The sequence below is a fragment of the Chiloscyllium plagiosum genome, unplaced genomic scaffold (assembly GCF_037043375.1).
Source record: "Chiloscyllium plagiosum isolate Xiang-an unplaced genomic scaffold, Cpla_swu_hap1 HiC_scaffold_20, whole genome shotgun sequence".
Taxonomy (NCBI): Eukaryota; Metazoa; Chordata; class Chondrichthyes; order Orectolobiformes; family Hemiscylliidae; genus Chiloscyllium; species Chiloscyllium plagiosum.
The window spans coordinates 46,065,412-46,082,899 of NW_028270158.1; the positions used below are offsets into that span (position 1 = coordinate 46,065,412).

The following is a 17,488-nucleotide window of genomic DNA, read 5'->3' on the forward strand; positions in this document are numbered from 1 at the left end:
TTTATGCATTGTTACAAGGGAAAATACACAAAATGTGTACGTAGTTTGTGCCAAATTTGCAGAGGGTGGTTTGCTATTGAAGTAGAGGTTTGTCAGCCCCTAGTTAACCTTTTTTAGTCACAAGATTTCAGTCTTGTTTGTTTGCAGTTTCTTTGACACCATTAGGTTCGCATATAATTCTTTTACTCCTGCATTTAATTGTCGCAGCTGTCTTTTAAAAAATGCATCTTGGAATGAAGGGTTGGGAGCATCTGTAGTATTTCCATTGTCGTATCAGTTGTCATTGACTTGTAAACCTTCTGCCAATTTCACTAACTCATCGCCTGAATGTGACAACAGAGAAACTCGGCCAATAAGGCAAGGGATCTGTGAAATGTTTCCCTGACTCTGTCAGGTGATCAACGCCAGTTCAAGAAATTGTATTGATCAAGTGGATTTTAGCTGTTCATCCACTGAATAACTATGGCACATCCTGAGATCCACTTTGTTTGAAATAGTTGTCAGTATTGATGCTGCCCTCTCTGCTTAATAGAATGCCTGACTTGGAGGAGGAAGTTATTACTTATTGAATAAGTGCTAACCTGCAAGAAAAATGACTCTTTTGTGATCATCTTTATTCATGTTTGCTTCTGTTGTTCCTCTACTAAGTTGTACGCTATAAATTATGACCTCCTGACTGACTGCAAGGAAGCGTTTACATAAACCCTTTTCTTTCAAATGCCTCCAAGCACTTCACACAGCAAGTTCTTGCTATGAAGCGTATTGATGTTTTTGATAATAATCGTGATTGACATTGCATGCCACTTGTGTTTCAAATACAAGCAAAATATTTGGTCATTTGGTTTATTGTGTGTTGGCTACAAGAGAGTTTGGTGTGGCACTAGAGAATTTCCTCCTTTTCATGTTGTCTTGGAATTAAGTCCCACTACGAAATAGGGAAATGTTCTCCACAGGTACCTGGCCAGCATTGATCTCTCAACCAATATCTAGAAAAGTCATGATCTTCTCTTTATCTCCTCATTACTATTTTAGGAAGCTTGCTGTGTGTATTGGCTGCCAAGTTTTCAGCAATACAATTGCTACAATAAAATTAGGTTACGGGCTGTGAACTACTTAGGGATGTTATGAAAGATGCCATATAAAAACACATTTTTAGTTTTCTCTGGGCTGTGCTTTGTTTCCAAATGAGCCACTAGGTGGAGTAACCCACTGTCATGAATAAATATTCTGACTAACCTAGTTAATGAATCAGGAAAAGCACTGTTTCATCTAATTGACTGTCCCTAGCACAGAAATAACAGGTAAAATATGAGGGAAAGGAAATATAATTAAAATAGCAGTGTAGCTCTGGGTGTTGCTTGAAATCTGATTGTGTAATCAGTGTTTCAGCATGTGAACGTACACGCTAAATCTAGGTGATTTGTCATCTATGTAATAGATGAATAAGAAGATTTTTTTAATCCCCAGTCCAGATGTTGTGTAAATGGAATATCTGATTGTCCTCCTGAAAGTAGCTTGAAGTCTTGAATGTGACCTACATAGCTTGCACACATCTATTTGGCATGATGTACTCTCTGAGGCACAACAGTTGCATGACAGTAAATAATGGGAGTTTTGAACCACATGATTGAATTTAATGGACAGTGGTCACCCAGTAAAGAAATGATGCTGGAACAGTTTGCTTGTTACTGATTGTTCAAAAATGACAGGATGATTCAAATATAGATAATTTTTTTAAAAATGATTATTATTTACCTTACACACGACCCCCAAAGGGGAGGGTTTCTGTTCATTTTTATTTTGCATCACTTAATACAATGCTTAGTGGATTTTATCACTTGTCCTTGTGAATGCACTTGCTTTGAATGAAATCAATTAAAAATCAAAGTGTATGCTAACTGGGACTAAACATGAGAAGTGGTTTAAAAGCAGCAAATTGGGAGAATGTGGAGCAAGTTTTGATAAGTTTTCAAGCAGTTCCAAATGTTCCTTTCTCATCAAAGTGGAACATTTTTCCACTGGCATTCTGATCCTTGAATTTTGTCCTCATTAGTAAAGTTCGCATTCTCTGATCTTTGTCTGACTATTGCTTTTTCAGTTTCCTAACTAAATCATTTGGGTACTTTTATATGGTATTAGATTCCCTACAAAAGTCAATGCTTCCAGCTTCTGGAAGTAGTTTTCAATATTGAATTTGCTTTTACACAAAAGGCTAAGCGTGAATTTTATAAATGAGGGGTTGTTGATCAAGTATCCATTGTCTATTTCTTCACTAGCTGACAGTATTAAATCTGGATGACTACTATCTTTGGCTTCCAACCCTTTGCACTTCAGTCTGTGACAACAGAGCCTGCATCAGACTTTGAACTAAGATACTGTAAATAAGGGCTGTACTTTTCCAATCAATGCTAAGCTCTGTCGTTCTTGAGTTAGGAATAGGATGTCTAAATTGCAACAGCTTCAGCTTCACATCTGTAAGAATCTAAAGGAACCTATGCCTTGCTAATAGCCAGGACTTAGTGTCTCTTACTGGTCAGAGAAACCAGTGATTTTAGTATTCTTCTAACATGCAGCTGCTCAAAGATTCATTACGTAAGAGGTGAACGACAGCTTTGAATTGAAATGAGAAGATTATTCAGAACTACTGCAAGATCTAAAACTTTTGGAAATGTTTGAAACTGAGAAATTTTCTTTTTATGCTTTCATTGGATTCTGGTTTTGTTGGCTCTCAACATTCACTATGTCCATCCCAATTTTATCTTGATGGTCATGTTGAACCTAGTTCTTGAACCGCAGCTGTCCAGGTGGTGTTGCAAGATCATAGTGTTGTTAAGAGGGAGTTCTAGGATTTTGACTCAAAGCAACAGCGATTTTTTTTTTGTGTTATGGGGTGATCTTGTAGGTGATGGTGTTCCCATGCATCTATTGTCTTTGATATTCTGGATGGTCGAGGTTGTGGTTTGGGTAGGTACTGTTGAAGGAGTCATAAGAATATGACTCAGAGGAGTTGACCATTCAGCCTCTGGAGCCCATTTAGTGCGATCGTGGCTGATTTGTGGCCAAGCACCATGTGCCTGTCTTTGGCCCATATCTCTTTATACCTCTACTGAACAAAATTTATCTCCGATTTAAAATGAACGATTGATCCTGCATCCACAACTCTTTGTAGAAGAGAGTCCCAAATGTCTACTACCCTTTGTGTGTAGCAGTGCTTTCTAATATCTTACCTGAATGGTCTGGGCCTAATTCTCAGACTATGCCCCTTAGTTCTAGAATCCCCAACCAGTGGAACTAATTTATCTTTTCCTGTTGATATCTTAACCTTCTAAAATCTAGAGAAAACTGGCCTAATATAATCTCTCCTCATAATTTAACATCTCAAGTCCAGGTATCGTTCTTGTAAATCTTCATTGTATTCCCTCCAAAGCCAATATGTTCTCCTTAAGGTGTAGTACCCAGATCTGTTCTGTGTTCAACATGGCATCTAACCAGGGTTTTGTATAACTGCAGTATAACTTTTGTGTCCTCATACTCCAGTGCTGTAAGTTTTCATTGAGTGCCATTGATAGCGCGGTCAGTGACCCCTTCAATCTTGTGGAGCAGTCTTTGCTGGAATGACCAGAGATGTTAGAAGTATCCCTGTAAAATAATTAAATTATAAGAGCTTCTCAAACAGCTATTGCTACTTAAGCTGTAAAAAGTGTCACAAGCCATTAAAGTGAAGAACAGCACCCTTCAAGACTGCGTGTTGTATAGAATTATCTCACACTAGATCCTTCAATGCTTTTTTTAATCTTTCAGTAAATGTATGTAAGGGAAGGTTTATGATGGAATCTGATAGTGTGCTGATTTATGAATGGCTCAAAGACAATTATTTTGATGTATTGCTGTCATCAGGAATAACTAACATTTCTTTTGTTCCTTTCGCAACTGTGGGACATCCCAAACCACTTTACAATCAATGAAATACTTTCGGAATTCTAGCCACTGTTCTAATGGAGGAATTGTGGCAATCAATTTGCAACTGGAAAACACTCATAATTGATCATGACTAGGGAATCTGTTTTTAGTAATGTCAGCTAGATACTGAAGAGACCTCCCCCACTCTTCTTTGAAGTAGTGTTATAAGCTATTTGCATCCATTTGAGAGGGTAGTTGAGGCCTTGGTTTCACAACTGATTCTAAAAATGGCACCTCTGACAGTGATCATAGTAAGGCTAGTCACGTGTTATGCTCAAGCACCTCTCGAACCCCTGAACTTTTGACTTGAAGTGAGGTTATGACTGACATGATCTGTGTACCCCATCAGGTCTTCTAACTTGGTAAGTGGTAAACGTATACAATTGTTAAGCTGTTCATTCACAGGGTGTGGGAATGCTGATAAGACCAGCATTTATTGCTATCCCGAAATACCATTAACTTGGGTGATTGGCTCGGCCATCTCAAAAGATAATTGAGTCATCCACATTGCTGTAAGTCTGGAATCACATACTGGTCAGGCTAGGTAAGGCTGACAGATAATTTTCTGACGGACATCACTGAGCCAGATGTGTGAACAGGATGTGGTCACCATTACTGATACTAGCTATTCATTCAAAACTTATTTATTGAATAGAAGTTTAGAAGAAAGAGAGGAGACCTTTGTGAAAAAGACAACTATTAGGGGCTTGATAGGGTTGCAGACAGTTTGTTTTTCCCTTGTGGGAGAGTCTAGGACCAAAAAGCATAATTTTTTTTTGTTGTTTTCTCTGGAGTTAGGCCATCTGTGGGATTCTGTACCACACATCCAGGGTGGGACGTTCAGTACATTTATGGCTAAGATACAGATTTTCAATCAGTATGGCAATCTAAGCCTATAGGGATAAGGTAGGAAAGTGGATTTGAGTATTGTCCGATTAACCTTGATCTTATTGAATGGCAGAGCAGACTTGAAGGACTGAGTGGCCTCCTTCTCTTCCTGCATCTTGTGATCTTACAAATTCATGTACCTCAGTTGCCCTGATAGACTTGAGTTCATGTCTGATTATCATTAGACCAAACCTCTGAATTAATAATCCAGTTACGCAATCACCACACTATTATGATGATGGTGTATAAACTGTCAATTTTAAGATGAGCTTCATCTCCCACTTCCCTCAACTCAAGATTCATGAGGCTGGCATAAGACTATTGCAAAATACCATGGAATGTAGGCAATACTCTGCAAGCCAGGAACTGTGTGCAGAAAGGTAAAACAAGTAAATGTTGACCTTTCATCAGATGTCAAATATAAAATTTGAACTGTTTATCTCTGCAAAGGTGTCACCTAGTCTGCTATATTTCCTGCATTTTCTAATGTAATAGTAATAATTTACTGCATTGTGTGGAAACAAAATTTCCCACCATTACTCTCAAAATGGAGACTTCTGAACAAATGTTTGCTTTTGTTTACAAGATAGCATGAGATAAATCAAAGCTCCAATTTCATGATACAAATACCGTACTGAATGTTTTTAGATTTTCTTTTTAAATATGATGTTGGTTACCTATGAATGAGTTCCTTTAGTACAACTATCGAAATATTTTTGTGGATCATTTTTATCATTTGCACAAAAGTGTGCTAGGATGTAACAAAATTTGGGGCAGCATGGTGGCTCAATGGTTAGCACTGCTGCCTCACAGTGCCAGGACCCGAGTTTGCACATTCTCCCTGTGTCTGCATGGGGTTCCTCCTAAAGCCCAAAGATGTGCAGGTACGGTGGATTGGCCATAATAAATGCAGGGTTATAGGAATAGGATAAGGGTTGGGTCTGAATGGAATGTTCTTCGGAGAGTTGGTGTAGGCCTGATGGGCTGAATGACCTGCTTTGACACTGTAGAGATTTTATGATTCTATGAAAAGAATCCTCTTCATTGAATCATTGTAATCCCTGATTTGAATCCCTGTATTCAGAGGCTGCAGTTTCTGGAATACCCTTTCAAATTTCCATTGTTGCATGATAATGCTGTGAAATACCCACCATACTCCTTAAATGGGAGCAGCCTCATGCAGAGTCATTTTGTTATAACCAAGTGAGAATCTATCTTCTCTTTAGTGCCTCTGTTACCTCCTGGTTGTGAAAGCACAATGTGACCTTTAGACAGTCAGGCTTTAAGGATGTTTCCTCATTCTGGTCTGTCAGAACAGAGAATCTCATTTGCAGGTTGAAAACACCTTTTGCTCTGAACCTTTTACTTTGACTGAAAGCAGCAGAATTAATGGCTTTTCAACTTCCAATCTAATACTCCAAGAAATATAAATTGAACAAAAGAAATAAGGGATTATAATGCAATTTGAGAGATAGGTAAAGGCTTACCATGAATGTAGATAATGTTAATTACTTGCATAATAATCTATGCCGTGAGTGACATGTCTGCGAAGGGACAAAATCATTCCATTCCTTCTCTTGATCATTTTCCATTTTATGCAATTACATGCACTTCTGCCTTGCACAAGACTCTGTTATCGAGAAGCGTTGCTTTGAACATATGAACAGTAATTAATGTTCTGTGCCAAATCTAATAAAAATATGCTGATATAGTTTGTAATTCAGAACAACTATGTTCTCTGTTCAAAAATCAAGAACAACTGTGGATTTGTCACTGAAGTAAAGTACTTATTTGTAGTCATAGAGATGTAGAGCATGGAAACAGACCCTTTGGTCCAACTTGTCCATGCCAACTTAATCTAGTCCCATTTGCCAGCATTCGGCCTATGTCACTCTAAACCCTTGCTATTCATATTTAACAGACATCTGGATGGGTATGTTGTAATTATACCAGCCTCCTCCCCTTCCTCTGACAGCTCATTCTATACACTCACCACCCTCTGCGTGAAAAAGTTGCCCCTTAGGGGTCTCTCCTATATTTCCCCTCTCACTGTAAACCTATCCCCTTTACTTCAGGACTCCCCCACCCCAGGATAAAGACTTTGTCTATTTACCCTATCCATGCCCCTCGTCAGAACAAAACAAGTTGTTAGGGTTTGAGCTGAATGTGAGTTATCATCAATCTGACATGGCACAAATTTGGGGTTTAATGCTAAATATGGTATTCCTGATTTTTTTTATTAAGTATGCAGTTTGATTAAGGTTTTCCACCTTCATTGCATTTAACAAGTTATCATGTGCATTCTCAAATTTAATACCCTAGTTAAATTATTTTGCCTAAATTTGTAATGATATGGTATAACAAATTTGAAATAAAAACAAAAATGGTAAAAATATGCAGCACATCAGGCAACATTGTAGAGTGAATCAAGCTTGACTATTCATGTGTGATCATTCAGCAGAACTGCTCTCACTCCTTTCCCTCTCAGAACCACAATACACTCCCCCTTGATCTCACCTTCGATATGAAATGCCACCTCTGAACATACTCTCCCCACCCAACGTTTTTCAGCAAAACTGTTTCCCTACAACACCCTGGTTCACTCCTCGGTCACCTGCAACATTCATCCCTTTTACATTGAAATCTCCTGCACTTGCGCAGAAAGGTATAAAGCTGCCCTTTTACCTGTACCATCTTAGTGTCCATGGAATCAGATTTCCCTTCACCGGGAACAGTGATTAACTTGTCCTGGTTTAAGATTAATTATGGTATTTGCTGCTGACAACATGGCTTTTGTACACTGGGAGAACCAAAGTAGTTTGGGTGGCCACTTTGCAGAACATTTCGCTCAGTCCGTAAGTTTGACCTTGAGTTTCCAGCTGCCTGTCATTTTAATTCTCCACTAAACCATTGCTTCCCCTCTAAACTTGTTGTCTCCCTGCTACGGTGTGCCAGTTAAGCTCAAATCATTCTCCAGAAGCCGCAGCTCAGTTTTCAGCTGGGCACTTTACAGCTCTTTGGATTTCATATTATGAGGAACAATTTCAGTTATAACATTCTGTCTCCGTTTTCTCTCATTTTTCTTTACTAATGTGTTTTTCACTTATTTTCATAATTTCCTTTAGCAGTATTTTGCTTTCAGGTGGCAGTTGCATTCTCCACTGGATGGACCTTCTGCACTCCCTAACTGCAGATTTTCAATGCTCTTTCTCCTCTGCGTTCCTAGTTTTTATTGTTCCACTGGTTGTGGCTGTGTCTTCTGCCATGTACACCCTAAGCTCTGGAATTCCCTGAACCTACCCCACACTGTTAAGGCGATCGTTAAAACCTATCTCTTTGAGTTGATGAAGTGGGAAGGCTGCAGAAGGACTTGGACAGGCAAGGAGAGTGAACAAAAGTCCTAGACAGAATTCAATGTGGGAAAGTGTAAGATGCACTTGCGCTAGGAAGAGCAGAGGCATAGACTACTTTCTAAACGGGAAAGGCTTTGGAAATCTGAAGCACAAAGGGACTTGGGAGTCCTAGTTTAGGTTAACATGGGGAAGGCAAATGCAATTTTAGCAGTCACTTCAAGAGGGCCAGAGTACAAGAGCTGAGATGTACTGCTGAGGCAGTATAAGGCTCTAGTTAGACTGGATTTGGAATATTGAGAGCAATGTTTGGCCCCATATCTGAAGAAGGATATGCTGGCATGGGAGGGGACCAGAGGAGTTTCATGAAAGTAATCCCAGGGATTTGGGGCTTGTCATGTACAGAATGGTTGAGGCCTGTACTTGACAGCATTTAGAAGGATGAGGTGTGATCTGATTGAAACACACAATACTGAGAGGTCTGGATAGAGTGAACATGGAGAAGGTACTTCCACTAGTAGGAGAGTGTAGGACCCAAGGACACAGCCTCCGAATGAAGGGACAACCCTTTCGAACTGAGATAAGGAGGAATTTCTTAAGCCAGAGGGTGGTGAATCTGTGGAATTCATTGCTGCAGTTGGCTGTGTTGGCTCTCTCATTGAGTGTATTTACGATAGACAGACAGGTTCTTGATTAACAAGGGGGTTCAAGGGTTAAAGTGAATGTGGTTGAGAAACACATCAGCTGCGATTGAATGGCGGAGCAGAATTGATGGACCAATATGGCCTGATTCGGCTCCTGTATCCCATGGCCTAAATGGAATTTGTATGGATTGTGAAAACTACAAATTGTTAGTTTATGCCTATGCCTGATTAATTCTTCAAGTATAATATCATTGGGTTATTTTTATGGTGAATTTATATAGCTATTAGTAAATTTACATATTAGCAAATGCAATTATTAATATGATGTGATAAATAAGAGAGGCCTGGTATATCCTGTTCATTTGTTTCCTAATCTAAGACTAAGGCAGTAAATGCCCTTGTTCAAGTTAATTGCTTAGAGTAAGCTCTGTGATTCAAGGAAACAGGACTGTTCAGTGCAGTGGGCAAAATGGATTTAGTGAGGGAGCTGCATTTAGTTTTACGAATTTGAAGCATTAGAAGGTTAATTACAAAACTGTTTTGGGATAAGACCAAGAGGTAGCCAGCTGCATGAAACACTCTGAAAAATGTAAACTTGGTGGTGCAGAGAATTGTCACTCTATTGCTCTACTGCACTGACCTGATGGGTAGAGAGCAATTTGTGCTCGCTGAGCTGCTGACAGTGGCCCACCTGAGTATATGAAAATGACTTTTACCAAAATGTAGTATCGTTCAGACTGGTGCCAAGTTAAAACTGTAGAAGATGCCGATCTTAAGTAAGCAAAATAGGCTTTTGAATGGTACCAAATTATTGTAAATTGAATGCATGGGTTGTTGCAGATAGTTATTTTTGCAGTGAAATAGAATATAGATATTTTCTAAATCCAGCTGATGTGCCACATTTTTGTTTCAGATTTTGATTTTAGTGTTCCAGGCTCGATGAAGCTTCACAATCTCATCTCTAAGCTAAAGAAATGGATAAAGATTCTGGAAACAAAAACCAAGCAGCTACCTAAATTCTTTCTGATCGAGGAGAAGTGTCGTTTTCTTAGTAACTTCTCTGCACAGACAGCAGATGTGGAAATCCCAGGAGAGTTCCTTATGCCGAAACCGACACATTATTACATCAAAATTGCACGGTTAGAGGATCCTTTTGTCTATAATATTTGGAATCATGCTATTTTGTAGAAGTCTCTTTTCTAATTGGTGTTCAGATTTGTTTTGACATTTTCTGGTATCCTAAGAGAAGAAAAGAAATATGAGTTGGTGTAAGTTTTACAGCCAAGACAGAAGACTTTGGGGAGACTTGTTTAAAATTATGGATAGGTTGGAGAGGGAAGATGTGCAACTTGTGGGAGAATTCAGAATTGTAAATGTAAGTTAGTTCACTAATAAATCGAATAGGTAAACACAGAGAAATATCTTTACTCTGATTAGAAATGTGGAACTCTGTTATCACATGACTTAGTTGAAGCGAATAGTTTAGATCAGGTACCTCCAACAGGTGGTCTGGATGAGTGGGAATATGACCTATGGAGTGTGTCAACCTTGTCTGGGGCCTGTTGGAATAACAGCTAAATGGATTTGATTTTTTTCTGTGGTGCTGCTTCTCCAATCACAGGCTGTTTTCCCCATCCCATTTGATGTTAATATGTTCACTGAATCTACCAACAGGAAATGAAGGTGAGAAATAGGTTGTGATTGAATGAACAATGATCAGTGTGACCTCTTTAATTTCGACATGGTCTATTCTCTCTCTGCCTTTGGCTGTGCTCTCCCCATTGCTCTCTGTCTCTGTTTCCTCCACTCTTTCCCCCCCCCCCCTCCATGTCCAAGCGTGTCCCCCAACCAGCCACCCATGGCAGTTGGAACCATGTATCCACCTCCCCAGAGTAGCTAGACTGTTAAACAGCATTTCCTCTTTCACAGCCTCCCAACGTCAGTAAAATTTCCCATCCACAAAACTCAGAAGAAAGGGCAAATGGAGCATGGAAGGGAAGGGAGCATGTGACAGTGAGACTCCGAGAACCAGATCCACACACACACGTATACGTACCATTTTCTGCCTCATCCTCATCCTCATCCTTCCCCAAAAACACATCCACAAAATATACAGATGAGAGGAAAACCAGGCTGAAAGGCAACCTGCTTCCAGTGCCCACTTTCATATGAATAGTGCCACTGTCAGGTTAGAATTTTACACCAACAGAAATGAAAGCTAAAGTTAGTATCACTTGAAGTGGAGGCAATGGCCTAGTGGTATTATTGCTGGACTATTAATCCAGAGACCCAGGTAATGGTTCAAATCTCACCACGGCAGATGATGGAATTTGAATTCAATAACAATCTGGAATTAAGAGTTTAATGATGACCATGAACCCTTTGTTGTTTGTTGGAAAAACCCAACTGATTCAATGATGTGAAGGAAACGGTCATCCTTACCTGGTCTGGCCTACATGTTACTCCAGACCCACTAGCCAGTGACACCCTCATCCCTGTGAATGATTTTTTTAAAAACACACAGCCTTAGTTGAGCTCTTAGTGAAAAGGGACAAGAAATATATGCTAAAGGCTGAACTGAGTTAAATGGAACGGAGGGTGACTTGAATGGAAAGCAAAAGCAAGCACAGACTGGTTGAGTTGAGTTGAGTACAGTGAGGCTTGTCAGGGCCATTGTGAAGCAGACTGGGATTACTGTGCAGCTGGTCAGAATCGCTGAAGTGAGAGGAAAACAATAACCAAACTTTGACAGCATAGGAAGTCCATCAGTTGATTGTTGGTGAGTATTGTAGCTTGCTTTCAAAGTTAAGAATAAGTCTAAGGCGGTGCAAAGTTTCAATTTTTTTAATATGTCATAGAGGTAAAGGAAAGCATCTCCATGAACCTTCATTTAAATGGCAATGGGAGAAAGTTTGAAAAACTTATGAATTTTATTCTTTGTCATAAGCTTTATTATTGAAAAGATATGGTACAGCAGCACAGACCTGGAGTGCGCACACTGTTCCATGAGAGGGATCATGTGCTAGAGAGAGATGCAATCTCCTATGGGTCAAGGACAGGATGTCATGGAAGAGGTGGGAAGCCAACTTCAAACTGGCTAAGAATAACTCTGGCTCAGATGAATCAGAATCAAAGATAAGCAGGCAAGACTGTAACTGAAAAATTGGCTGCTTTTAAAGAAGAGAGCTCAAAAACAGTCATGTTAAATACCCATGCAGGGGGAAGATAAAGCAAAAGATCTAAAGCACCCTGGATGACGAAGGAGACAGAAGTTGAGATGAATCAGAAAACATGTGCTTATGACAATGTCCATTTGATGATATAATTGAGAACTAGGCTGAAAATAGAAGGCCTAAGGGGAATTGAAAAACCATTAGCAAAGAGAGAAAGTTGGAAAAGAGTCGGCGGCTTACACAAAAGGGCAGTCTAATGTTTTCTGTAAACTTATAAATAGTAGAAGGATGGTTGAAGGAGTACTAGGGCCAATTGGTGACCGAAAAGAGGATACATTCATAGAGGCAGGTGCTGTGGTTGACCAATTAAATGAATAGAGCTGAAAATGTGTTGCTGGAAAAGCGTAGCAGGTCAGGCAGCATCCAAGAAGCAGGAGAATCGACGTTTCGGGCATGAGCTCTTCTGGAATGAGGAGAGTGTGCCAAGCAGGCTAAGATAAAAGATAGGGAGGAGGGACTTGGGGGAGGGGCATTGGAAATGTGATAGGTGGAAGGAGGTTAAGGTGAGGGTGATAGGCCGGAGTGGGGGTGGGGGCGGAGAGGTCAGGAAGAAGATTGCAGGTTAGGAAGGTGTGCTGAGTTCCCATTGCCATTTAAATGAAGGTTCATGGAGATGCTTTCCTTTACCTCTATGACATTAAAAAAATTTAAACTTTGCACCTCCTTAGACTTATTCTTAACATTGAAGAAAGGGAAAGCAAGCTACAATACACACCAACAATCAACTGATGGACTTCCTATGCTGTCAAAGTTTGGTTATTGTTTTCCTCTCACTTCAGCGATTCTGACCAGCTGCATAGTAATTCCAGTCTATGGGATTCGAACTGAGTTAAATAAATACTTTGCATCTGTCTTTCTCAAGCAAGTAAATGTTGTTGAGGTCCTGGAGATGGAGGATGTGGTTCAGACACTTGAAGATGGGTTTTAAACTGATAAGGAGGAGCTATTGAGTCAACTGCTTATATTTAACACCAGAACTGAATAAGATACTTCTAGAGATAATTAAGAAAGTAGGAGTGATAAATGCAAAGAAACTGAGTCTAAGGAAGAATTTTCAAATCTTCCTTAGATTCGGGGATAAAAGGCTGTTGTGTTCATGTCCCTACCTCTGAATCATGGGACCTGGTTCCAGTCCTATCTGCTCCAGAGTTAGTGATAGCATCTCTGAAAATATTGATTGGAAAACTGGAAATCTGCAAATGGTTTACCCTCATTCAAGAAGGGTGTAAAGGTGCCAATAAGCCAGTCTGTTTAATCTCTGTAGTGAAGCATTTAGAGACACCGATCAGGGCGAAAGTTAATTATGACTTGGACAAATGTGGATTAACTGAGGAATCCCAGCATAGATTTATTCAAGGCAAATCATGGTTAACCAACTTGGTTGAGATTTATGAGGTAATGGAGAATTGAAAGAATAGCGTTAGGATTTGGTTATCTCATTTGGCTGGACTGCAGATTTGTGATGCTAGCAGTGTGGGTTCAATTCCCAGACCTGCTGAGAAGGCTGTCCTCCTCAATCTCTCCCCTCACCTGAGGTGTGTTGACCAACAAATTAAATTACCACCAGTCATCTATATGAACTTTATCTTGACACACACTATTGATGATTTGGAAGTTCTGGTGATGGACTAGCATGGACAAAGTTTTTAAATAAAAAAAATCACACAACACCAGATTATAGTCCAAGAGGCTTATTTGGAAGCACTAGCTTTCAAGGTACTGCCTCTTCATCAGGTGTGTGGAACAAAACCATGTTGTGATCCTATTCCATAACCACCTGATGAAGGAGCAGTGCCCTGAAACTAGTGCTTCCAAATAACCCTGTTGGACTATAACCTGGTGTTGTGTGATTTTCACTTTATTGATGTGATGTATATGGAATTCCATAAGTTATTTGATACACAGCTGAATGGCCTCCTTTTGTGCTGAAACTATCACTGATTCTTTGAAAAACCTATTCCTACATATATTCTGTTGTGCTAACTTATGGACCAGTAAAGTTGATTTGTCACCTTTTCAGCAAAGCAAAATACAAGGGGAGGTTTACTGCTGTTCAAAATTGTAAGGGGTTATAAATGGTAACTAAGGAGAAATTGTTTCTCGTGGTAGCAAATCTATGCACCAGATGGATAGATTTAAATAGAGTTTTAAGATTTGTAGCTCAGGTTAAGGTTCTGGTTGTAGGTTTGCTCACTGACCTGGAGTGTTCATTTTCAGACGTTTCGTCACCCAACTAGGTACCATCTTTAGTAAGCTTTCGGATGAAGCACTGCTGGTGTTTCCTGCTTTCTATTTATATGTTTGGGTTTCTTTGGGTTGGTAATGCCATTTCCTGTGGTGACATAATTTCCTATGGTGATGTCATTTCCTGTTTTTTTTCTCAGGGGGTGGTACATGGGATCCAAGTCAATCCATCCTAGGACAAGCCAAACAGAGACATGCACGAGAGTTCCTAGAAGCATGGCATTCCAACTCTATCAACAAACACATTGACTTGGACTCCATTTACCACCCCCTGAGAAAAATAACCGGAAATGACATCGCCATAGGGAATTACAATATTAACCCAAGGAAACCCAAACATATAAATAGAAAGCAGGAAACATTAGCAGAGCTTTGTCCGGAGGCTCACCGAAGATGTTTCCTAGTATGGTGATGAAACATCTGAAAATGAATCTTCCAGCTCAGCGAGCAAACCTACATCCAGATTTAAGGTAAGTGACAAAAAAATATTGTGTTAGAGGGCTGGGTGAGAGGAAGATTAGAATTTTGTTTTTACTCAGCAAGTTCATGTCCTGGAAATCATCTGTCTGAAAGGGCTGAGTACATTAAATCATTTTCAAATTACTTTTGGATAAATACTTGAAAAGGAAAAAAAATTGCAGGACTTTGGGGAAAGAACAAGGGGGTGTGCATTTGAAAAACTGACATAGCAAAATAGGCCAATAACTGCTTCCTGTGCTGCATCTTTCATGTAATATATTAGCCAAAATATTCAGGAACTTGTTTTTCAAACTAAATATTGTCTTTTGTCATCAGGTTCATGCCCAGAGTAGAAATTGTACAGAAGCACAATACAGCAGCTCGGAGACTTTACATCCGGGGCCACAATGGCAAGATATACCCATACCTAGTGATGAATGATGCATGTCTGACAGAGTCTCGACGGGAGGAGCGCGTTCTACAACTGCTGAGGTTATTGAACCCCTGCCTCGAGAAAAGAAAGGAGACTACAAAGAGACACTTATTCTTCACAGGTATCATGTTCTGAAATGCTGTCTTCCTGTGAAAATAGATGCAATGTTGTTGAAAGTGAACAAGCAGCAAAGAGACTATGTTTTTTAATACTTGATTATTATACATCATCATAAACTGAGGTTGCAGTCCTTTTTTTTAAACCGCCCCAGTCAAATCTTAGTACAATTATTGTTCCTTTCTTTAAATTAAGGAATCTACTAACCATTATACTGACAGTTAGATTGTACCATTTAATGCACAACCATATTGTGTTATTTAGTTGAATGTAATTATTATTTTTAGACCACAAAGTCTAATTGCTACATACACCACATTTCTGAAGCTAGTTGGAAATTAGTTGTGTACATGTATTTTCCATGTTTAATTAGAAATTATTCTCATTCCAGATGAACCAGGCCCCCCACCACCTGTCACTTTGTTTATTGTTCCTGTAGCTTTGCTTACCTAGGATTCTTTTTATTCCTATACTGTTTGATCACTTACTGCTGAGTCCCATTACCTTTGATTGTGTCCTTGCCTTGAGTTACAGGGAAAGAAATAAACAACAAATTGTCTCGTTTTTAGTTATTGTGTGCCCTGTCCAGTCTTGAAATCTCATTCCAGTTTTTAAACATGATTGTGCATCCTAAGGGATATTGCTTTATATTTGGCATTTTGAATAAACGTATGTTAATAAAAGATAAATAGCCAAAAACTGATTAAATAAATAGCTATAGTTTACTGTTCTTTCTAACTGATGTAGATAAAATATTTAAAGAAAGACCTATTCTGAAACAAAGGTTTATACTTATCAAACTTCTTCTGCAATATAAGGACTTTGCCAAATGTTTTACAGCTAGTTGAAATGCTTTAACAGTATAGTCACAATTGTAATGTAGGAAATTCAATATAGTCAACTGGCAGATAGCAAGGCCCCACAAATGCTGACATCTCCCAGATTATTGCTTTGATCATGCTGGTTATTACTAGCTGTTCACCAGCACTTTGTTTTATTAACAACTAAGATGCTATGTTTGTGAGTACAGTGGAACCTCAATTATCCAATTGAGATGGGCAGGCACTATTTCGTTCGGATAATTGATTGTTCGGTTAATCAATTCAGTGCCTTTCCTCGGAGTTTTCTATTAAGTCTGCCCCGTTCAGGAGACTAGCAGCAGCACAGTGCGTGAGAGCCCCCAACACCACACCCACCTCCATCCAATATTGTCCCCGCCAGCCCCCAAACCCCATCCGACACAGCCCCGCACCCCCAACCACGTCCAATACCACCTCCCGTCTGTCCCCACCCCCCCATCCACCCCTCAACGCTGCCCACTGCCTGTCCCCAGACCCCATCCATCCAACACACCCACCGCCACCTGCCCGCCCTAACACCGCCCCTCCAACCTCCCCCTCCCCCCTCTCTCTCTCTCTCTCTCTGTGTCTCTCTCTCTGTGTGTCTCTCTCTCTGTGTGTCTCTCTCTCTGTGTGTCTCTCTCTCTGTGTGTCTCTCTCTCTGTGTGTCTCTCTCTCTGTGTGTCTCTCTCTCTGTGTGTCTCTCTCTGTGTGTGTGTGTCTCTCTCTCTGTGTGTGTGTCTCTCTCTCTGTGTCTCTCTCTCTGTGTGTCTCTCTCTCTGTGTGTCTCTCTCTCTGTGTGTCTCTCTCTCTCTGTGTGTCTCTCTCTCTCTGTGTGTCTCTCTCTCTCTGTGTGTCTCTCTCTCTCTGTGTGTCTCTCTCTCTCTGTGTCTCTCTCTCTCTCTGTGTCTCTCTCTCTGTGTCTCTCTCTCTCTGTGTGTCTCTCTCTCTCTGTCTCTCTCTGTCTCTCTCTCTCTGTGTCTCTCTCTCTCTGTGTCTCTCTCTCTCTCTCTGTGTCTCTCTCTCTCTCTCTGTGTCTCTCTCTCTCTCTCTGTGTCTCTCTCTCTCTCTGTGTCTCTCTCTCTCTCTGTGTCTCTCTCTCTCTGTCTCTCTCTCTGTGTCTCTGTCTCTCTCTCTCTCTGTCTCTCTCTCTCTCTGTCTCTCTCTCTCTCTGTCTCTCTCTCTGTCTCTCTCTGTCTCTCTCTGTGTCTGTCTCTCTCTCTCTGTCTCTCTCTGTGTCTGTCTCTCTCTCTCTGTCTCTCTCTGTGTCTGTCTCTCCCTCTCTGTGTCTGTCTCTCTCTCTCTCCCTCTCTGTCTCTGT

The 17,488-nt window shown here is 40.2% G+C and overlaps 1 protein-coding gene across 1 annotated transcript in view; it reads left to right on the forward strand.

Annotated features, from left to right (window-relative positions):
- The window catches only part of trrap (transformation/transcription domain-associated protein), a 219,627-nt gene that overhangs the window by 183,343 nt on the left and 18,796 nt on the right, over nt 1–17,488 (forward strand). The window contains 2 exon segments of the mRNA XM_087997909.1: nt 9,756–9,981; nt 15,115–15,332. Coding sequence (XP_087854035.1) covers nt 9,756–9,981; nt 15,115–15,332 — 444 coding nt within the window.